At 37.0% G+C, this 23,984-nt stretch overlaps 2 protein-coding genes across 2 annotated transcripts; both read left to right on the forward strand.

Annotated features, from left to right (window-relative positions):
- Positions 1–2,529: 2,529 nt before the first annotated feature.
- arf3a (ADP-ribosylation factor 3a) lies at positions 2,530–9,921 on the forward strand. Its single transcript, XM_065285641.1, has 5 exons — positions 2,530–2,677; positions 4,572–4,733; positions 4,828–4,938; positions 6,707–6,831; positions 8,653–9,921. Exons 2-5 carry the CDS (start codon positions 4,586–4,588, stop codon positions 8,812–8,814), a joined length of 546 nt encoding a protein of 181 aa, XP_065141713.1. The 5' UTR covers positions 2,530–2,677; positions 4,572–4,585; the 3' UTR covers positions 8,815–9,921.
- Positions 9,922–12,605: 2,684 nt separating this feature from the next.
- On the forward strand, positions 12,606–23,001 carry phf8 (PHD finger protein 8). The gene is made up of 22 exons (XM_065285643.1): positions 12,606–12,908; positions 13,819–14,138; positions 14,222–14,307; positions 14,576–14,693; positions 14,867–15,027; positions 15,127–15,268; positions 15,387–15,573; positions 16,926–17,088; positions 17,290–17,377; positions 17,463–17,569; positions 17,648–17,739; positions 17,836–17,925; positions 18,008–18,313; positions 18,402–18,493; positions 19,227–19,393; positions 19,484–19,569; positions 19,654–19,772; positions 19,905–20,221; positions 20,314–20,409; positions 20,486–20,595; positions 21,208–21,589; positions 21,746–23,001. Exons 2-22 carry the CDS (start codon positions 14,041–14,043, stop codon positions 21,832–21,834), a joined length of 3,096 nt encoding a protein of 1,031 aa, XP_065141715.1. The 5' UTR covers positions 12,606–12,908; positions 13,819–14,040; the 3' UTR covers positions 21,835–23,001.
- The last annotated feature ends 983 nt before the right edge of the window (positions 23,002–23,984 follow it).

The raw sequence follows: 23,984 nt of genomic DNA on the forward strand, positions 1-23,984 counted from the left end.
AATTTCCACCAGATGTAGCCATCAAGCCAAATATTGAATTCATACAAAGAAATCAGAACATTTAAGTGTACAAGTTGAGTCGTAATAAATAAAGTAAAATGACACAGGGAATAAGTTTTGAACATGCATATTTAATACTTTGTAGAAAAGCCTTTGTTGGTGATCACAGCTTCTGTGTTTTCATCTTCAACTTTCTAGTTGATGGCAGATTTTAATCCAGAATGTCCCGGTACATTTCTCCATTCATCCTGCCTTTAATAATATGAAGTCTGCCAGTACCCCTTGCTGAAAAGCAGCCCCAAACCATGATGCTTCCACCCCCAAACTTAACTGTTGGTATGGTGTTCTTGGGGTGGTGGGCAGTGGCATTTTTTCACCAAACATGGTATGTAGAATGACTGCCAAAAAGTTCAATTTTGCCTTCATCTGACCATACTATAATCTCCCAATAATCCACAGGCTTCTCCAAATGCTCTTTCGCAAACTTTAACCGAGCCTCAACATGCTTTTTGTTCAGCAATGGAGTCTTGCGTGGTGAGCGTGCATGGATGCCATGGCGGTTCAGTGCAGTGCTTATAGTTTTCTTTGAAACAACAGTACCTGCTGATGCAAGGTCTTCCTAAAGTTCTGCCCTAGTGGCTCTTGGAGAACTCTCCAGATTATTCTTTGGATTCCTCGAACAGGGATCTTACGTGGAGCACCTGATCGTGACCGGTTTATGGTGAAGTCTTTCCTGTGTGCCTCCTGGGTAAAGGGAAGCCTTTTTAAGCCATCAATTAGGACTAAAGCAGCTGATATCAATTAGTACTGATGGGGGGCAGGGTTTCTCTCTCAATACTGACACATTTCAGGTGATCCCCTGGCTTTCTATGCCATTTTGCACCTTGTTCTCTTTATGTGTTCAATACTTATTCCTTGTGTCATTACACTTTTTTATTATGACTCAACTTGTATACTTAAATGTTCTGATTTCTTTGTATGAACTCAATATTTGGCTTGATGGCTACATCTGGTGGAAATTTGGATAGACAGACAGACAGACACACACAGACAGAGCCGCAGATGATAGATAGAGTGATAGATGAATGAATGGATGAATGTACAAACAAATAGACAGACAGACAAATGGCAGATACAGAGAAACAGACATGGATGGATGGATGGATAGATAGATGGACATAGACCATAGATCGAGAAAAAAATTAGAGATACAGATAGACACACAGATGGACAGACAGACTGATACTAAACACGTATATGTAGAAGATATACAACATGATACCTAACATGTAAATATGTGTATACTGCACATACATCAAAAGAGGAAAAACAGCTGGCAACATCTGCTTCTGGGCTCCCTGTCCAGCTTCCCTTTCCATTTTTGATGTGGGCTAGAGAGGAAAAGAGAAAGGGAAAAAAAACAAGGAGCCAGCTACCCAGAACATCAAAGCTCTCGCCTAAATGTGCAAGCCCTCATTAGTTCTGCAAGCCTAACCAAGCCGACTTATGATTGTGTTTGCTGGGGTACACTTTGGCAAACACTTCAGAGGAGAGGTTTCTTTAAATTATAACTCCCACCCCCCAGCCCAGCTCTCCTGCTTCCACCTCTACCCGCTGTACTCTCCTCTGCCCACCCCTTAACCCTCAAAACTCCAAATGCACACAAACACAGCATTCCCCCCATACACCACTCCACCCAATAATCTGGTCTCCAGCTGCAAGCATCTGCTCGGCTCCCTCTCTCGTTTCCTAACCACTGAATTGATAAACACATCCATCATAAAGCCACTGACACACGGTGGACTGTGTGAAGTGACATGGGGACAAAGTTTTCATATGAACATGGTTTTGGCTGGCACTGTTTGTTTAGCATAAACATACTTAACATGTTGTAGTTGAAAATCTATAAGCTTACGTTTTAAATAAATAAAATGTAAGACCTTATTTATAAATGTATTGATTATGTTTGGCGCAGTGATGTGGTGTAATATGGATATCAGTAAAATTACAAAACAGATTATGGTATACTGTATATCAATTTACCCAAATCCAGATTATTTTACAGCTCCATACTCTTAATTTTAGTAATTGTGTTATTTGTTTCCATTTTTATTCCTCCTAAACAATTTTAGTTGATACTTAAATGAAACACCACTGATATTAACATTTGTTTTACCGCATGAGGTGACTTTACAGAAGGAACTTTCTTCACTGCTGATAATCTGGCACACAGCTACCGAATTCAGTAATTTGGCACACTGGAGACCCCGACCAGTCGCTGCCAAGTTGTGTAATTTGGCAGCATCTAGCAGGTTACTTATTCATTAAATTTCAGTCACAGCTGAATAATTAATCACAATATGTGCAACATTTGCAGGAACAGATCCTTTCACCAAAATGTACCATACTTTGTTGACTTATATCATTTAATAAACCGTGTGAAAGGCAAAACGTTAAACTGTTGACGCACTTTTTTGTGTTGATTTGTATGTACCTCTTTCTCATTCATCTGGACCGCCATAGCATCATGCGACTTGAGTTTCATTGGCATTTAGTGTGCACATTGTGTACATCGCTTGATATCGCGAGAGGATAATGGCTCTCATGTTTGCACTTCTGTTATCGCGAGAGTGGGGAAGAGTGACTTGCGTGAAATTATCCGGTGTCGGCGTCTGAGGTGAGTGGTGATGTTGCGAGACGTGGGAAAAGATCATTGCTCTTAAAATGCATGAGACATTATTTATGTAATAATATGATATATTAACTATAATAAAATGACGTCGTAATTCAAAAACTATCAATATATAGACCGAGTGCTGTGGTGTCGTGACAAAAGAAAAAAATGTTAAACGAAATAATGCATTACATGGGATATTCGCCGTTTTTTATAAGTATTGAGATCTGTTTAATGGATTATAAAACAAGCAAGCATCTTTTACATCTATGTAGTCATCTCTGTTTATCAGTGTGTAGGCTGACATCTTTTTTCAGTTCTTTAAATGATATTTCATAAAAGCATTGTTTTTATTAAATAATGTGTTATCAGCACATAAAACCCGATCACATGTGGTTTAATATGTTTAATAAAAGTCTTAAAGGGATAGTTCCCCCTAAAAATTTGTCATCCTTTTTTCATCCTCATGTTGTTCTAAACATGTATGAATTTATTTATTTTCATGAACACAAAAGAAGATACTCTGATAAATGATGGTAAGCACACAACTGATTGTAACCATTAACTTCCATAATAGGGAAAACAAATTATGGAAGTTTTGTGATAAATAATGAAGAAGATATTTTGATAAATGATGGTAAGCACACAGACGCTACTCACTGAATTCCATTGTGTTTGTTTTCCATGGAAGTCAATGGTTAAAATCAGCTGTGTGCTTACTGCTTACCATCATTTATCAAAATATCTTCTTTTGTGTTTATCAGAAAAAAAAGTTATAACATTTATACAGGTTTAGAACAACATGAGGATGAGAAAATGATCACAGAATTTTCATTTTTGGGTGAATTATCCCTTAAAATCTTCTGCCATTTATCTTAAATGGTACATCAGGGTGTTTATGCCGTGTCACCATTTGATGGAGGATGGGAACTTTTTCTTAAAACATGTTTAACCTCCTAAGACTCGAGCTTTGGTTTTGTGTTTTGTGTTTTTTTTTTTAGATTTCTTCCAGCTATTTTTGGGTTAGGAAGAACAAATAAATATAATAACCAAATATTTTTCTTTAAACATGAAGCAGTGTATTTGTCCATGTTTGTGTATAACAGGTTCCAGTTAAACAGAATTAATTATTATAGTGCTGCAACAACAAAATTTGATGTCCGCGTATATGGACATCCAGCTCTTAGGGGGTTAAAGAGTATGTACATATGTTAGGTCCCTGTTTAATGTCAAAAGTGTCAAAAGTACATTTAGGCATTTAGTAGACACTTTTATCCAACATAACTTACATATATTGTGTATGCATTGTGCAACATCTGGAGTTAGACTTTTGTGTGTGTGTGTGTGTGTGTGTGTGTGTGTGTGTGTGTGTGTGTGTGTGTGTGTGTGTGTGTGTGTGTGTGTGTGTGTGTGTGTGTGTGTGTGTGTGTGTGTGTGTGTGTGTGTGTGTGTGTGTGTGTGTGTGCGTGCGTGTGTGCGTGTGAGTGAGGATTTATCTTTACGTTTTTCTTGACTCTGTTTTCAGTGTTCTGTCTGTACACATTTAATCAGCACATGATGGTACAGTCTTGAGTCATCATAGTATAAGGCTGGATCAAGATTACCTAACATTAATGTGACATCACTAATATCTTATTGAATAACTTTATGTTTGTGTCTGCTTCTGTTTGTTAGGACAGGGAGACTTAATTGTGTGCACTCGTAGCTATAATATTTATCCAAACACCCCATTGGGGCTACTGTAAAATGTAAATGCATGGTGTCTACTAAAAGATCTAAATCATTTAAGCTTTAATGATTTCAAATACTGAGTATTGTCTTTGAATGAAATAAAGATGCAAGCAAAATAACATATGTCAATTAAAAATTGACCCTAGTTTTTTTTATGTTGGGAAAGGCAAACCAGCTACAATGGGGAACATTTTTGGCAACCTTTTGAAGAGCCTCATTGGGAAAAAGGAGATGCGGATTTTGATGGTCGGACTGGATGCAGCTGGAAAGACCACAATCCTGTACAAACTGAAGCTGGGAGAGATAGTGACGACCATTCCTACCATTGGTGCAGCACTTTGTAAACTTAAATCATATTTAAAAGATTAGTATTAGTTGTTAATGTTAATGATTCTTGTTGCGTGTCTCTTCTATTGTTACAGGTTTTAATGTGGAGACTGTTGAGTACAAAAATATTAGTTTTACAGTGTGGGATGTTGGCGGTCAGGACAAAATCCGACCTCTGTGGCGTCACTACTTTCAGAACACGCAAGGTGAGAAAAGGAGTCATGCACATCCTACACAATATAGTTTTTCTGTCCTGCGCGGTAGGGAAAGAAACAAAATACAGTGTCACAGTGTTTTGTGTCACAGTGCAGAAACAATGAAGGTCTTTACAAGATCGGATACATCATAAGCAGACAATAGATACAGCTATTCTCAGAGTACAATAAATGAAGAGCTTAGAGATGCAACATTTCAAAACAACATCTTTGTCAAAAATTTGATACTGATATTAACCAAATGCTTTTTTCACGTATTATACAGTTCATTCATCAAATACCTTCAATGTCAGAAAAAAAGGTACAAAACTGTACCTTTTTTGTCGCTGGGGTGATACCCCAAGGTACCGTTTTGTACCTTCACAGGTATTAGGTATATAAACATAATATAATGTTGTACCTTTTTAGGTACATTACTGTTCCTTAAGGATCTATTGTGTACCTTAAAAGGTACAGTTAACTGTTTTGTACCCCTAAAATTTAACTGGTACAAAATTGTTCCTTAAGGTACACAACTGGTCTTTAGGGTATAATATTGTACCTCATAAGGTACAACATTTTAATGTGTTGTATACCCATAAAGGTACAAAAAGGTAACTTTTAGGGTATCACCCCAGCGACTTTTTTTCTGACAGTGTTTGATTCAAATCTGTTTAATCCCTCAGGCTATTCAGAAATACTGGTTTGTTGGCAGAATCCATTCAATGCCACAACAATATTTTAGCAAACTCCTCTAAGTACACGGAAGAAGAATTGAAGGAATGATGGCGCAAATACATCCTGGGGCAAGAATATCTTACTAGAAGATATTAGGATATTGAGCCTTTAACTTTATTCAGAAGGAACAGTGAAGAGTAATTTGAAACTTTTTTAAAAGTGGAGTACTTAGAGGGTTTTGCAGCCAAAGACAGTCAAATTTGTTAAATGACGTGATGTTTATTATTTTGTGTCCGTATGGTTCAATTAAATGTAAAAGGGTTAAAAAAAATGTAAATAAATTTGCAAATTACTTGCATACATTCTCTTTTTTGAGGACAAAGTCTAAAATTTCTGGTTTTATTTCATTTTGAAAGAATATTTGGGGGATAATTGCAAAAATGTCAATGTGGTGTAACCGCTCTGAGTCAGTTTGTGTAACTAGTATTTTTTTTAAATAGAAATATAAATATATTCATAAAAAATGTGGAATAAAATGTAATAAATATATAAATATTTAATATTTCTCATTCTTTGGCGCAATTGGCGGTTACACCATTTGACATTTTAGCTCCATTCAGACTTAACTTTCATAAAAATGGTGCAAATGCAATTTTTTTATTGTATAAAATTAACATAAATACACTATGTGCATTGAAATAAACCTGATGCATGCTTTTAAAACAAGTTTTTTTAAAAGATTTTTGAATTTCTCATCTTACCAAACCGTTTTTGTCACTGACCCAAATACTAGTGAAATGACTAAATTGACATTTGTGAAAATACGGAATTTCAATTACTTATAACCTTTTAACTAATAACCTCATTCACAAGAAAACACATCAGACGCACTTAAAAGGTTTTGCATTTGAGCTCTTTAAATGTAGTTATGTGCTTCAAAATTTTCAGTCAGTTGGCTTAATAAAGTCTTTTAAATGTTTCACTTCGAATTATTATTCATATCTCACATTAATACAGCAGGGGTCTTAACTGAGACCCTGTTATTAATTGCTGCCTCTCTATAGCCACATTTCCCCCACATCTTTTCCCATGTGTGTTAAAGGTCTGATCTTCGTGGTTGACAGCAATGACCGTGAGCGAGTGAATGAAGCCAGAGAAGAGCTGATGAGGATGCTGGCAGAGGATGAACTGAGAGATGCTGTACTCCTCATCTTTGCCAACAAGCAGGCAAGTTACGGTCACCAGTGCCCAGAAGCTTTTCTTTTCAAGTCAGAAATGATTCATTGACATTAGCAATGCAGTTTCCATCCATCAATTTAAAGAATTCCTATGAGCAACGCTTTCAGATGGTTGAACTTGGTTTTATTAATATATTGACTCGGTTGCACGGTGCCCATAGAGGTTATATGATGCTGAGAAGTAATCCAAGGTAAAAAAAAAATCTTCAGTCTGTTAGTGTGCGCTTCTATGCGTCTGCCCCACCTTCCAGATGGTGAGGTGAAAACAGCCTATTTTTGGGGTGGATGGGATCTCTGATGATTTGGAGAACTTGTTGCCGGCAGCAGCGGTTGTTGAGGGGTTTGGCCAGTAGCCGAGTACTAGTGATGTACAGGGCAGCTTTTGATGGTGTGCAGCTGTCATATTATAGTGTAATACAGCAGGCCATGATGCTCTCAACCGCTGCATCTGTGAAAGTGCTCGGATTGGAGAGATTATGTGTCTGTGTCTTAGGTTATGGAAATTGTTGTTTGCTGGCAGTTTAGTCCTTACAAGCAGTGCAGACCACAGGTTTTATGTAATGTAGGGGTATGATATATATACACCACCAGTTAAAAGTTTACTTACTGAAATGTTTCTCATGAATGTAAAAATCTTAAAAAATAAAGCTCAGAATAGAGTTTCAGGTTGATTCTATGCAATGAGTAGATGCTAAAATGTGGGGGTTTTCTTTAGAGACATCATATAATTCCCATAGTTATTTTTTTTCATAGGTTCGCTAAGTTTATTGATATTCAAATATATATATATACACACACACATTTGATCGATCAGGCATATAATTTAAAGAGCACCTATTTCATTGCTAAAAAAATTATTTTGTGTATTTGGTATATTACAATGTGTTTTTCACATACCGTACATTTTTGTAGCTCCAGATTTCACTCTGTTCCTCTGATTGGCGTCCCCAAAAACTCTGCGTCCCTGATTGGCGTCCCCAAATCTGTATGTTGTGATTTAAAAATTCCAATTCTGAGATAATGAGCATCAAATCTGATTTTAGCCGTTCATTTCATTATGATTTCAATCTTTGACGTGACCCTATTCAATCAATATTATAGATATGAACAAAAATAAATTTGACACACGATTTTTGATAAGACAGGCACATTTATTTTGTTGGCAGCCAGCAATCATTCGTGTGTAGCCTATTTAAAACAACGGCAAGAATTACGCTAACGTTAGCGGTTTTCATGTCGTAAGTGCTGAGGGGTTAACACAGCGTTACAATTAACCCCGCGCTGGGTAAAAATATTTTCAAGCCCACCAAAAAAGTTGCTTAGAGCTGCAAACATATTTCACTATAGTTAATATAGTCAACAAGACACTGATTAATATGACATAGCATTGGATTTGGTATCTTACACCCCAAACTTAGAAGCCGAAAAAAACATATGATGAAAAAATGTACTTACATGCCACAAAAACACTCGTTTATCAATAACTCTCTGGAAAAACATAATACATTCCAATAATTTGTGGAAGATCGTCTTTTGGCAAAACGCTCAACCTTGTGCAACAATGTAAACAGTCCGTGTTACAACTAACCCCGCGTTAGTATTTGCCCCGCGCCCCTACTAATACACACTTACACACCAAAGGAAATGTAAAAACATGAATTGGACAATAGGTGGTCTTTAAACAAAAAAACAAAAAACCACACCCTCTATTAAATAGTTAAAAATATCAAATGACAGGAAAGTGAGCCAAAAATCCCATTGTGGATTTTCAACGATCCCTAGGTGTCTATATTTCTGTATTATTCTACAGGACCTGCCAAATGCCATGAATGCTGCAGAAATCACAGATAAGCTGGGTCTCCACTCCCTGCGCCACCGAAACTGGTATATCCAGGCAACGTGTGCCACCAGTGGAGATGGTCTGTATGAGGGCCTGGACTGGCTGGCTAACCAGCTCAAGAACAAGAAATGAAGCAGACTGAATCCAAGTTAAACTGATGGGAGAAGAGTCACCTGAGTGGGAGCTCATCAGGGAGCACCAGTTTCTTTTATTCAGTTTACAAGTTGAGACCAATGGGAGCCCAGTCATCTCAGACAATTGAACAATCCTTCAGTGTATTCCCTCGCTATGCCCCAGTAAGCCTTTCTCTCTCTATGCCATGACTGATTCGTGTGATGATGGGGTTGCAACCATGATTTTCTTCTTTACTAGTAAGAGTAGAGATGGTTTTCTATTTTCTTGTAGTCAAATGGATTTAGAAATCACAAATTAAAGAGGATATTCTATTGCTTTTGCATACATATAATAGGGAGTGAATTAAAAGCTTTTACTTATATTACTACTGTGGAATATGGTAGTAACTCTTAAATGCAGGTCATTTAAAATATAACAGCCTGAAAAAAGATTTTTAAAAGGTTTGTTGGTTTTGCTAGTGTTATTTGCTACTAATAAGTATCGAATTGCATTGTTATTTATTAGCATATCAGCCAGACTTGGGTTGGCCATGTTACGTTGTGGTAATAAGGCTTTTTATGCATGTATGTAAACACACATAACTCTGCACAGGTTGCAAAGTAAATTTTGATTTGTTCTGTTTGTACATAGATAAAGGAACTGTTCTTGTAATCCTCGTCTTAGCATGCATATTTTAAAATAGCACATTAATCCATGTACATAAACCATTTGGATTGAGCAGACGCTGTGTTGGTTCAGTTTAGTGATGCATTTGTTATATGCTGCTCATGCACGCTGTCCTTGTTGTTGATACTATAAACATGCTTGTGTTGAATTAGCATTTTTTGCATTGTTTTTGAGGTATTTGTTTTTTGTTATTGATGCATGGGAATATTCAAAGAGAACAAGAGTACATTTCACGACCTTTGTTTGGTGAAGCCAAATGTAATACCTTGTGCTCTATATATTAAAATTCATACACTTCTGCGTATTAATACCACTGATTATCTCTTGGACTTCACAGTGGACTCCACGATTGTTTATGGTTTTGTGTGTGTGCTAATGAATGACTAAGTGTGTTTATATTATATATTACACACTTAATAAAGTATGCATTTTAAATAATTTACTGAGAAGATGTATTATTTCTGGTGAAACGTCCAGTATGTATACATTATTGCTGTTAAATCATATTTTTGAAATAAAACTAAGTAATTTAGATATTACCACAAGAAGTACATTTTTAGGTTTCTTTAACACATTTTTTTTCTTTGGATTAAAAAAATAATCTGAAGTATGATCAGGTGATTGGTCTCCATGCGTACCAATTATAGCCTGGCTTATTGAACAGGCTTATTAAATAACATAACGAAACACTCAAATAAACTCTAAACTATAACCAAAACCCACATGCCTAACAATGTAAATCCCATAAGAAGTTCATCCGCCATAATTGCTTCCATTCTAGGTTTGTTTTTTCAGAATTCCACTGAAATTTTGGGTGAGGGGTTTTCTCCACCATTCAATGGTTTGGTGTACAATTATAAAATTTGTTTCTGCATGCCGATAATATTACACGACACCACAGAATGCGATAAATCTTATCTTTGCAGCGTGAGACTAAACAAACAAACAATCAAAATGTTGTTTTACATGATAGCTGTGTGGTTTAAGGTTTCATAGGGTGCTCAGAAAATTCTAAAAATGAGAAGGGAAGTCTGTTTGTTTTGCAAGATGCCCAGTACCTCACCCCCTTATTCTCTGGCCAATCCCACACACACCTCCCTGCTTGCCCTCACAGTGTGTGTCTCCAGGGGTGTGACAGCAGTATGTGGGTCAGGGCTGCTCCCTGGGTTGTCAGCCCCAATGGCCCCCTGCAGGCCAATCATAATAGCGGCACCACGGCGGGTGCCATAGCTGGGATTCCCTCCCGTAACCGGGGCGCCCTTGCCCAGGGCACAGACTCACTGGCAGCAACGCAGCAATCAATTCATCAATGTGTGATGGGAGCAGTAAATGCCGAAGCCAGGCCAGCCCACCCCACATCCAGGCCATGGCCACCAGCACTGAGGCTGAGAGGCAGAACCAGAGAAATCTGGATGGTGTACAGCTGGAATGAAGCAATGTGGATTGAGTGAGTGTGGGGATTCCATTCAGTATGTAGCAGACAATCATGAGACGGGTCTCACTTTAAAATATAAAAAAGACAAAAACAACATGTAGTTGAACAGTGCTGTAACAATCTAGACAATGAGGGGAAGGCATTATCCATAAGTCATTGATTAATATTGATTTTTTTTTAGTATTATTTTACTTTCTTATAGATACATTCTTGGTGTGAGGCATTATTCTGCGGCCCCCAAAAACTTTATTTATATGACCAAGTCTGTGAAAACTCAAAAAACAAACATTTTTATATTTCTACATTAAATATTGTATGGATATTAAAATATTCTACATATTGTAAAGAACATTCTGTAAAAATATAAGCTTGATATCTAGCTAGAGTAAAGCCATGTAAATTATGGAAATGAATGATTGAAATAAAATTTTGATGCTTCTAATCTAATAATAAGATTTAAAGACTGGCCTTGATTTCACAGAAAGGGACGCATATTTATATGCATGTGTGTATAAATAAGTGCAAACAACCTCACACTTTTTTTAAAAAGATGCTTTTTAAAAGTTAAATAAACATTTACATATAACCAACTAGGTGAAAGCTTAATAAGTCGACATATTAGATAAATGTAAGTGGTGAAAGTATCTTGTTTAATAGGTTATCATTACTGTCAGTCTAAATCTTCCCATGCAGTCTCTCAAAGAAACCATTATGATATAACAAGCCAAGTCAAACTTTGGTGAAGAAGATTAATGGTTCAACAGCATCCTTAATCGTTTAGCTGATGTCTCCATCTGCTGGGGTTTTTCCTTATAGGCATACCTACATTTTCAGTACATTTAAAATGTATTAGTTTGGTCATTAATTCAAGTTTCGTCTATGTTAGAAAATCTAAAAATGTTTTTGCCGTAATATTATTTTTTAAACATTGTAAATATGGATGTTTGTTTTAATTGCATAGGATATGATAGCTGAAAGGTTACTATAGTAATGATTTTAGTTTGATTATCACAGTTAATATGTTAATTGTGTTTATGTATTATTACCAAGCAGCATTCAGACTTTATTCATGTCATACTATGTGGTTTTATTATGTGATACTGTGATTGTAGAATTTCCACTGAATGTAGAATTACACAACACATTTACATTTCTTTTGCATGTATGCATATGGCAGACACACGTTTATCCAAAGCAACTTACAGGGCGTTTAAGATGTTTTTTTATCAAAATGTGTGTTCCCTATATTACTTTTGTGTTAAATTATTGCCCTAAAAATTAACACGCACGCACTCACACTCACAGGATTATAGTGCTGATAATTCACATAGCTAAAAGTTAGTTAATTTATAGGTTAAACAAATTATACTAAGTCGTTTTTGTCCTATTTTTATTATATAATAATTTGTTTTAAATGATTTAATAAAATTGAATAAAACATAATGTCTGTGAAAACTAAATCTCTCAAAATCAAGTTCTGATCTAAGTTTGATTTCATCCATTATTTCACTATGATTTTAATCTTTCAGTCAATATTAAAGATATCAAGGTTATATTTTTGCAGAATGATTTTACATTATGTAGGATGATTAGGTGTATATATACAATATATACAAATAATAGAGCCTTGTCTGAATTACCCTGTCTTCACTGTCCGAGAGCGCGCCATGCAAAGCAGCTATATTGTTCCCTCTCCAGCAGACAGTGGTCGCTGCACGGACGGATCAGGATGGATTTATAGTACTCGGGGTCGCAACGTTATGAATCTCATAAAATATTTGTTTATCGGTTGTGGAGTGTATTTTTTTGAGAACCTGCGTGATTTGTTTACTCACTGTACTCTGTTGAATACGTAAGAACGACAGAGGTGTAGTGTTTTAGCGAGCATCTTGTTTTGTTAAAGAAGGCCGCACAGGCCTCGGATTTTCCCAAACATTCCGTCCGGCATGTAGCACTCGGCCCACGGGACACTAGCAGCACTCTACACACGGTAAGACCCGAGAGCGCTTCTCAACATTGCGCGCGCTGCAACAAGTCTTTGTGTTTTGCAATGGGTTGTATAATAAAAATCTCTTTATTTCAGCTCTTGTATACGTTTATGTTTATTTTAGTGAGTTTGTTCAGTAACGAAATGTGTTTAATGTAGTAAACACAGAGATTAAGCAGATTTACGTAGTTGAACGTGAATTTGTATGCTATGTTATTAGCATACGAGCTAGCTGCCAGCTGTTTTGTTCAAACGAAATGTTTTCTACTATCAGAGACCACGTTAATGAAAAGGCACGATATGATAAAATGATTTAAATGAATAAAACATTAAAATATATCTTACTTTACGGTTGAATATATATTCTGATAGCTTACTTTTAACTCATATCGTCTCGTTGTGTAAATATGTTTAAAGTTAAAGATGTGCATTTGCATACGTTGTGATTCAACTTGTGAAATGAACGTGAGTAGTTAACTTATTGTTTATATTTTACGCAGTTTATTACCTGATTACTTAGAGGTCTTTTCTTCATAAATATGGAGTAACATAACGCGCATAAGAGTAACATGACGCTTCGCACAAATGCTTCTGTAATAGTACCAATCTTTAACAATAACATAACGTTAGTTTGAAACTCTTAACATTGTAAGTCATTCATAGTCTTTCTCAGCCTTTTCGTGTCTTTCATTTGTTTGTATTGGTAAAAAAGTGGAGATCTTGCTGAGTCTGAAGACCAGCAGACAGTGTTGATGTGTAAGTTTAGCCAGCAGAGGTAGTAGGTTACTTAACCAGTAACCACAGATGTTAAAATTACTGTTCATATCAATATGGATTTAACTTTTTCACATTACTGTTTGGGTATGAGAATTGAGTCTCTCTTTTTAATAAATAAACATCTCTGTCTTGACAGGTGCCCAACCATGGTATGCACCTAGTGCCCTGACTGCAGCTGTCATCGTAGCAAAGCATTTTTATCGGTTGATCAAGAGATGTTCCCACTGCCATCTACAAGGCTGATGATAAACCACTTTAGAGTAAAGCTGACGACTAATTGAACTGTGTTGCCTGTCGTAAAAGGAGCAATACCAAGTTAAAGACTTTTTGTACATTGACTTTGGCTAGAGATTTCAGAATGGCATCTGTTCCCGTTTATTGCCTCTGTCGCCTCCCATATGATGTCACTCGATTCATGATCGAGTGTGATGTTTGTCAGGACTGGTTTCATGGAAGGTAAGTTTGCACTTTATGAGTAAATAATGAATTAATATTGTATCCGGATTGTTTCTTCATTTTTGTTCGAATTTTGTATGTAGTTGTGTTGGTGTGGAAGAGGACAAAGCAGCAGATATTGACCTGTATCATTGTCCTAACTGCCAGGTGACACATGGACCCTCTGTTAGTAAGTATCATGCATGGTTTTCTTATTTTAAGAAAACTTTTGTCCTGGCATTGCTGTTGGCTTAAACAGTTATTATATTTTCTTAATCCTGTAGCAGAGATGTACCTTGGTAACTATTTTATCATTAAAGGGGTAAAATATCTCTGTCTGCAAATAGAGCTTGTAATAATAAGTCAAACATCATGTAATGAGAATAGACAGCTTATCCACATACAGCAAACGTATGGAAATAATCTTGTTTAAAAATGTCATCATCTATGCATCTCAGTGCGTAAACGGCGAGGTGGTGTCAAGCACACAGACGCTGGAGGGAGAGACTCAGGACGACCTGTTAAAACCGGCAGCGCTCAGTTTGTCAGGGAGTTACGCAGTCGCACGTTTCCTAGGTACGGTTCTTTCATGTTATTCAAGTTAATGCTTAGAGAGTGAGATGGCATTTAACACAAGCTCAAAATCTTACTAGTTGACTTATATCTTGGTCTTAGACTGTAAAGTACCAGTACTCTATTTTAATACTGTAAAAATGTTTGTGTGACGTTCTTCATTGTTTGTGTTTAAGTGCTGATGAAGTCCTCCTGAAGCCGACAGGAGCCCAGCTAACAGTCGAGTTTCTCGAGGAACGTTCCTTTAGTGTCCCAGTCCTGGTTCTCAGGAGAGATGGCTTGGGCATGAATCTGCCCCCGTCCTCTTTCTCTGTAACAGATGTGGAGCATTATATCGGTAAAGACTTTTACTCACGTCAACAGTGCAGTTTGCTACATGTTCGTAAGTTATAATTTTTGTTTAGAAACATGATGCTTACAATTTCTTGCATGGTAGGTGGTGAAAAGGAAATCGATGTGATTGATGTCAACCGCCAAGCAGACTTAAAGATGAAATTGGGAGAGTTTGTTGAGTACTATAACAGTCCAAACAGAGACCGAGTGCTCAATGTGATCAGTCTGGAGTTTTCAGACACAAGGTACTTATCAGATGTTATTACAATGTCATTACTAATTGTACTAATTGATTGCTCGTGGGCTTGGTTTAGATTTTTTGTGGTGACAGTAATTTGTTAAATTGCTTTATTTCTGCCCTAGGTTGTCAAATCTGGTGGAGACACCAAAGATAGTTAGGAAGCTGTCATGGGTGGAGAACCTCTGGCCGGAGGAATCTGTCTTTGAGAGGCCAAATGTGCAGAAATACTGCCTGATGGGGGTGAAAGACAGTTACACAGACTTTCACATCGACTTTGGAGGAACCTCTGTGTGGTACCACGTACTCCGGGTTAGTTACTAATCACAGTATTTTTTTTAAGTCATGCTACAACATATGAAGAGTTTGGTTCCAAAACACGATAAACGGCATTTAAAAAAAAAGTTACCACCAAAATCAGTATTTCATGCAAAATCTTATATCCGCTGTGTTATTCTGTCATCTTTTTTCCCAAAACCCTATAAAGCCACTCCTCCTTCTCTGCAGAATGCAAAATTCCACTAAACAAATCACAGCGCGCCATTCCACTAACAACAACGGCAACACATTGAATGCACACGGAATCCTAGTTTTTCCTCATCTACTTTGTACTTCGTGATCAACAAACAAACAAAAACAAAATAATACTTTTGATGGCATTGAAAGACCTGTGGCGGGAAAGAATTGTAAGCCACTTGGGCGATGGAAAAATGCCGGCTTTTGCTTGTTCTCACACGACAGCATCAAGCTTTTGTCATGCTAAAACATTGACCCAAGGGGATCTTATGAAAAACTTTCCATTATTTTACTCAAAGTCAGCGAAAATCGAGCAGGACCAAAACATTTTACAGCTGATCGCTGTCAAAAAACTTCAGCGACGATGACAGCAGCAATGACAGTGTTCTTAATATGACAAAGTGTTTTGATTAATGCCATTAATGTTTATTTATAATCAGTGTATACCACTAGTCAACTAAATGAATATAACATGGCAAAGATGAATGCACATTTATATATTGATTTAATAGATTTATAGAATTTTTTTTTAATGTCATGGATTTTTTGCATTTTGCTGAATTTTTTTTTCTAATAAATCTTTGAAAATCAAATTATGGATTTGAATTTTTTTATGTTATTATAACCTAAAGATGTTATGTGAAAGTTTGTAACAGAAAATAGTGGTTTTCATCTTATCACTTTCTTGGTATAGAAAACAAGTTTTACTGAAATTAGTCAAAATAGATTTTTTTGCTTTTTAGAACCAAACTCTTCCTGTTTCAGCATTTACAACATAAACAAGCGGCTGTCGTGGTCCGCACGTAAATTCCGGTAAACTCGGCTAAGAATAAATAACAACAAAGTTCTTTAAACGTAGTTTATTTATATAATAAGCAAAAAAACAACACCAGGAAACAAAAACATTTGTTATTTTCGAAGAGGCATTTGTTCGAGATCAGTTTAGCAACTAGTCAGACCATTAAAAAGAACGAAACCGGAAGTAAAGTTCGGATCCAGACGTGTATCGTGTCAGCGCACGTGCGTCCGATGAAACCGTCTATATAAGAAATGCATTTGTATGTGTAAAAGAGGCATTACGGTTTTATTCCTGTAAAAAGCAAAAAGTGGTCGTCATGTTAATAACATTTTGTTTGTATACCTTCCAGGGTGAGAAGATTTTTTACCTCATTCGTCCCACCGCTGCTAACCTGGCCCTTTTTGAGCGCTGGAGTTCATCCTCCAATCAGAATGAGTTGTTTTTTGGAGATCAGGTAGACATGTGCTACAAATGTTCACTTAAGCAAGGCAACACCCTCTTCATCCCAACAGGTAATTTGCCTTGCGTTTCATCTCACACATGCACAGATTTTTAATGCTGTCCATGGTACTGAAATGTATCTTTTTAAAATGATATATAACTAATAACGTGCAGGTAGTAAACAACAGTTGCATGGCAAAGAGGGCAAAAAAATAAATTATATTGAAATTAAAGTGTTTTATATTTCTTCATCCTCTGTTGCTTGATACCAGGGTGGATTCATGCTGTGCTGACCCCTGTGGACTGTTTGGCATTTGGGGGAAATTTTCTTCACAGCCTCAATATTGACATGCAGCTTCGGTGAGATGGCACTCTTATTAGTTTCCCAAATGTAATCGCCCTTTAACTGGAACTGATCTATTTTTAATTTTCTCTTTTCCATCAGTGCATATGAAATAGAGAAGCGCCTGAGCACAGCAGACTTGTTCAGTTTTCCAAACTTTGAGACGGTGTGCTGGTACGTCGGAAAGCATTTGCTGGACACTTTTAGAGGTGAGTTCTCTCTTAATAAACAAAGGCCTGTTTTCTTTCCTGCAATATTTATTTATTTACTACTCTAATCCACTTTAGGTCTGAGAGAGAATCGGCGCCATCCTGCCACTTACTTGGTCCATGGGGCCAAAGCCCTCAATAATGCTTTTCGTACCTGGACACGGAAGGAGGTACGTTTCAAAATGGCATATGTCTTAAAATACCGTTGCTCTGCTTTTTTAAACTATATTGGCTGTAATTGTAATGGTTGGTTTTGTGATATTCAGTCCTTGGCTGAGCATGAACAAGAGATTCCAGAGAACATAAAGACCCAGCAGCTAATAAAGGACCTAGCTAAAGAGATACGCCTGGTTGAGGTGAGAGCAGCTCTTGCTTACATTTTTTAAAATGTAAATCCATCAATATCTTACTGAACTTTTTCCTGTGCTTCTTACGCAGGATATCTTCCAGCAAAATATTGGCAGGAGCGGTACACCCTTTCTTGGCTCGCAGGGTCTTCCCTCTCCTCACCCCAAAGCACTATTAAACACTTCCCTCACTTCTGGTCGACCGCCAGGTAAAAAGAGAGGCCCGAAGCCGAAGGACGGGTTTGGAGGAGGGGGCTTAGGTCCTCTAGGAGTGAAGAAAAAGAGCCAGAAAGGAAAAGAGATCAAGACAGAAGCCGGAGAGCTGGATCTGCTCGAGATTCATACTAAACACACGCTCAAAAAGTTCCAGCCAGGGTGCAAGGTCAAAAAGAGCAAGGTGGAGTTTTTTCTTAAATAAATTAAAAATCAACTTGTTTAGTGCTAAATTATGCCAAGTTGGTAAATAATACAATTTGGCTTTGCAGCTTGAGCTACCTGATGACTGTCTAGATGACTTTGAAGAGACGATCAACAAAAGCAAGCTCAAACTTGTGTTGAGTAATGGAAAGATTCAAGGGTAGGACTGTTGTTGTTGTTTTTTTATAACCCCTGTATCCTTATATTAAAGGGACACTCCACTTTAAATAAGATATGCTAATTTTCCAGCTCCCCTAGAGTTAAACATTTGGTTTTTACCGTTTTGGAATCCATTCAGCTGATCTCCGAGGCTGGCTCTACCACTTTTAGCATAGCTTAGCATAATCCATTGAATCTGATTAGACCATTAGCATTGCGCAAAAAAATGACCAAAGAGTTTCAATATATTCGATGGCTGCAGGAGGGTGAATGATATCACGCAGCGTCTGAAAACAGTTCCCTGCTATTGAAAGTTACCAAGGGGACTGTTTTCAGTCATGTTACGGCAGCAAAGTCCTTGATTATTACACCAGAATGAGAGTATAGTTCCTAGCCATATCTGCCTAGAAAATGGCAAATTTTAATTTTCCATTGGTCTTAGTACACGATGTAACTACAGAAGTACCAAGTTTTAAATAGGAAAAATATTGAAACTCTTTGGTCATTTTTTTTGCGCAATGCTAATGGTCTAATCAGATTCAATGGATTATGCTAAGCTATGCTTAAAGTGGTAGTGCCAGACCCGAAGATCAGCTGAATGGATTCCAAAATGGTAAAAATGTAATGTTTTACTCTAGAGGAGCTGGAAAATGAGCATATTCAAAACAAAAGTGAAGTGTCCCTTTAAGATTTTCAATGTGATGAATCTCTTATCTCTCCTCTTCCTCTTTTAGGAAGAAGGGTTTTGCTGGTAGCGCTAATGGAGCGGGGAGTTCACTACAGCAGTTCCAGCCTCACATGAGTACTTTGTCTGACTTTGATTCAGAAGATGAGCTTCAGATTGATGAAGCCCCTCCACCTCGACGTAGACCAGCTCTACCAAGCAAGAAAAAAATAGCTGGTAAAAGTTTGCCTCCGTTTATGTATTGCTTGCTCACTTTCTTTGTGCTTGGCAACAACAATGATCACAACTGTTATTTGGCTCATTAAGGTCTACCAAGGAAACTACCTCGGGCCAAACCATGCAGCGACCCCCATAGAATTCGTGAGCCAGGAGAAGTGGACTTTGATATTGAGGTATAGGTCTCTCTTGGACAGACTTTTAATTTTTCTCTAGGTGTTTAGTCGTCACTGGTTTTAGAGCTTGTTGTTATTAAATAGGAGGATTACACCACAGATGAAGAGATGCTCACAGTGCAGGGTGTGAAAGGGGGAGCAGGTGGGATTTTAGACTTGCTCAAAGCAAGCAAACAGGTGGCGGGTCTGGATTCAGCACTGAGGTACATCACAGATTAACTCATTATGAGCTTATTCACGTAAAATACATAGTTAGAACTTCTTAGCCTATGAAAAGAATAATCATAAATTTTATGTAAATGTAAATTTTATTTGTTTTTTCCCATGTTACCCAGTGAGGAAGCACCAGCATCCCCCAGCACCCGAGATGCTATCCAGGGCATGCTTTCTATGGCCAACCCTCCATCTTCCTCATCCTCTTCCTCCTCTTCCTCTCCTCTTTCTGTCTCTGGAGGAGGAGAGATGCTGGGGCTCATGAAGGAGAGAGGCAGAGGTGGATGGGTAAGTGGTGGAGTGAAGAAAAGCGAGAAAAAGGCCACCATTGAGAGGCCGGGCAAAAGGACAATCAAACGTCCCGCAAGGCACCTCAGTGATGAAGATAGCCTGGATGAGCAGGAGACGCTGGGGACCTGCTTTAAAGACTCTGATTATGGTTAGTATGGTGATACATTTCTAGGGGTTAATAATGTCATTCTATGTCATTCTGGTTTAATAAATATAAATAAATAAAAAATCTTTCTGTAGTGTATCCATCACTAGAATCTGATGAAGAGGACCACATAAGCAAGTCTAAAATGAAAAGAAAGCGAAATTGGGACGATACACCTTGGAGTCCTAAAGGTAACCCCATTAATTAAACTCATTTATTGGTTAATTTCTATGCTGTTCTAAACATGATTTGTTCCTGTATCCTCAGCTCGTGTGACCCCTACACTGCCCAAGCAGGAGAGACCAGTAAGAGAGGGTGTCAGGGTGGCATCTGTCGAAACTGGGCTTGCGGCTGCTGCTGCCAAGTTGGCACAGCAGGTGAGTTCATAATTTTTGTCTTGATTTTGAGTGACCAGTGTTTATGTTTAAAGCTGGTTAATCACTCATCAGCCTATGTCATTTGTGATTTTGTGTGATTTGTGGGCCTTAAAGGAAAATACGACTGTTTTTCAATATTTTACTATGTTCTTACCTCAACTTAGATGAATTAATACATACCTATCTTTTTTCAATGCGTGCACTTTTCATCTTTGCACAGTGCTTCTTGTATGTGTTGGCATTTAGCCTAGCCCCATTCATTCCTATGGCTCCAAACAAAAGTTTTATTTTGTGCCACCATACTTACTCGTGTAACTACTCTTATAACAGTCTTTAAATAAGGAAAACATGAAAGTGTTTGGTGGCTTCTAAATTCATCCCTGTTTGGAGCCATAGGAATGAATGGGGCTAGGCTAAATGCTAACACAGTCACCAGGTGCTGTACAAAGATTAAGTGCATTAATTGAAAAAAGATGGGTATGTATTAATTTGTCTAAGTTGAGGTAAGAACATAGTAAAATATTAAAAAACGGTGGTGTTTTCCTTTAAGCAAAAAGTATTTTTGAGTAATCATTAGATGTGCCTAACATGTTTTATTTGCTTCAACACTAGGAACAACAGAAAACTATAACCAAACGAAAATACACAAAGAAGAAAGTCTCTCAGGAGAAAGTACATTCTGCAGCTGTCCAACTCCAGCATCAACCAGACTCTGCTCCTGTTTCTCCTCTTTTGCCTTCTGAGCCTCCAGTGGACTGCATTGTTGAGGACCGGAGGGTAGAGATGTATTCTGCCAGCTTGATGGACCATGAGTACACGGCAGGACCGGGTCTGTTCAGCCCAGGAGGGCCAAGAGGCACCGGTGCTATGGCACCTGGTGTGTTCCTTACTTCAAGGCGGCCCTCACTCTCTCCCCAAAACAGCAGCAGCTACTCTCCTTCTCCCCTATCACCTGGTGCACTCGGTTCGCCGACATCGGGAGGATCTTGCCAAGGTAATTAGAATGAGAGTTTAAGATCTTTTTGAAGAACAGTTACATTTTGGTGATGTCACATCCACTTTTTTGGTGAAATCTTGCAGCTTTCTATATGAGATTTGTTGCAGAAATGTTTGGATATTGTGGTAAAAACATATATATTTTTTTTTACAGGGAAACGTCCAAAGAAAGGACTTGCAACAGCTAAACAGAGACTGGGAAAGATCCTGAAAATACATAGAAATGGCAAGCTTCTACTGTGAGAGGTCACTCTAGATGATAACATGAAGAGAGGAGACTGCAGGGAACAATAAGGATGGGAAAAGACTAAAATGATGACTGACAGATTTTGGTGTTCAAATTTTTCATTATTCAATAAAAAGGTAACTTGCAGTAAGAACAATTCTGAAGGGAAATCCTAGTCATGTAGAGCAGTTGGCTTTTAGCATGGTGTTGTAGAATAGAAATTTTGTTTAATAAGCAAACAGATGAACATTAATTTATGGATGATGGTGAGGGATTCATCCTTTCACGTTTCCATCAATTGGTCTTTACCTCTAAAAATCTACTTTTGGGTATGTGTACACTCCTCTCTTTTTCCCTTAAGCCGTTTATGTATCATATTTATTAAATGACCTCAGTTGTAACATTGTACATTTCTAGAAAAAAGCAGAATGCTCAGAAGCACTTGATGTTAGATCAAATTGTTACCTACAGCAATCGCAAATGGATAGATCACATTGTTCAAGTTGATCTGATCACTCGGTATTTGTATATTTGACTTCCCACCAATATGATGTTGATGGTTGTTTAAATTGTCAAATGGATGAGAGAAGATTTTTCAATACATCAAGTTTGAAATTTGTAAATGTGCATCAACAGCTCCTGAAGCCATCTTTATCATTTGTTTACTTTCTTTATGTAGTATGTGCTAATATCATATTATTTTATATTATAGAAGGCAATTTGATAAACCGTTGACCATCGTTTCTGTAGATTAAGTCCTGTAGTGGTCTTTTGCTTGTTGAAGAATGGTTTTTATCTTAGTGTACTAACACATTTTTATCAACAATTGTATTTAGATGTGTATATGTTTTAAGTTTGTTTTTGTTTTATTACAGCATGGGCAGTAATGTTCTGCCATTGTTTGGCCAGCATTAGATAAAAAAATTTTTGTTGGTTTTCCCATATATGTCCAAGTAAAACCGTAGACAGCTGGGTTTGAGAACATCTGAGGATTTGGGGAGTTCAGTGTACAGATTGTTTTTTGTTTATGGAAGAAAGATTTTATTGCATTTAAGTCTTTCTTGACACACCTTGTATAAAAATGTCTAGCATACGTTTAGTCTGTTTTATTTGTATAGGGTAATTATGATGTTTTTTCACTGATGCTTATAATATTAGCAATGTGATAAAGTTAATGTATTTTATTGTCGGTTCATTGTCAATTCCCCCCACTTAGTAATATTAATTGTAATGTCAATATACTTTTATAATACTTAATTCTAGCCGAGGAAAATATACATTTTCTTGTGATTTTTATTTTTTTTTTTTATTATGTAACAGCAACAATATTTTTTTAGACATCTCCTTTGACCATTTTGTCCATAAGCGGCATCAAAATTATCTTTAAATCTGTGAGCCAGTGTAAATATTTAACTGTAAATTTTTTCTCATCTGACAATGTCACTGATCTTTAACCCGTCGAACTGTCATTATGCCACTCAAATGTGACGCGAATCCTATTTTGATAATTGTTTTTAAAAGAAAAGTAGACAATTGTTAGGACGCCCTGTAAGATGACCTTTATTTTTAGAAGTTGTTTTTAGTTTGTAAAAGTAAAAAAAAACCTTTGGGTTTAAGTTGTTTTATCTGTTTCCTGCATTACATCATCCCTGTTTGTTGTTACATACCCTTATGTTTTGCTACATCTGTGCCTTTAGGAATGCCCCAAACATGGCAACTTCTCCTGCATCTGGGCACATTTTTAATACTAGTTTATTGTTAATATAAAATAATGGCTATTGGTAAGTCTCTCTTCATCCAAATTAACAGTAAAAGCTTACAGGAATGATGTAAAGTAGAATGTGTACAAAATGTTCAAAAACCTCAAACGTGAGGAGTGACTTAAATTGACTTTAAGTTAATTGTGAATTTAGGATTTATCCTCAACCGTTATTTTCTTGTTAGTTTGCTTTGAACAGTTAATGTTTATCACAGTTCCTCTCAGGGTTTATTTTGTATGTAATATCATTTTGATAAACAACAGTAAAGTGCAACCGTAGTGTTATGAGTATACATTCAGGGCCACCTAAAAACAAGTAAAACCCATTTAATATTTATAATTGTTTTTTGCTATTGTCACCTTTAATTTTTGAAAACGCTTGAGTAGGTTTTTCCAAATGACCTATTA

Source organism: Paramisgurnus dabryanus, chromosome 21 (genome assembly GCF_030506205.2).
Source record: "Paramisgurnus dabryanus chromosome 21, PD_genome_1.1, whole genome shotgun sequence".
In the NCBI taxonomy this organism is placed as follows: Eukaryota; Metazoa; Chordata; class Actinopteri; order Cypriniformes; family Cobitidae; genus Paramisgurnus; species Paramisgurnus dabryanus.

Coding starts and splice junctions, on each gene's coding strand:
- arf3a (XM_065285641.1), top strand. CDS start 4,586: ATGGGGAACATTTTTGGCAACCTTTTGAAGAGCCTCATTGGGAAAAAG. Junction 4,939..6,706: donor CTACTTTCAGAACACGCAAG/GTGAGAAAAGGA, acceptor TGTGTGTTAAAG/GTCTGATCTTCGTGGTTGAC. Junction 6,832..8,652: donor TCATCTTTGCCAACAAGCAG/GCAAGTTACGGT, acceptor ATTATTCTACAG/GACCTGCCAAATGCCATGAA.
- phf8 (XM_065285643.1), top strand. CDS start 14,041: ATGGCATCTGTTCCCGTTTATTGCCTCTGTCGCCTCCCATATGATGTC. Junction 19,570..19,653: donor AAGTGGACTTTGATATTGAG/GTATAGGTCTCT, acceptor GTTATTAAATAG/GAGGATTACACCACAGATGA. Junction 20,410..20,485: donor TACACCTTGGAGTCCTAAAG/GTAACCCCATTA, acceptor CTGTATCCTCAG/CTCGTGTGACCCCTACACTG.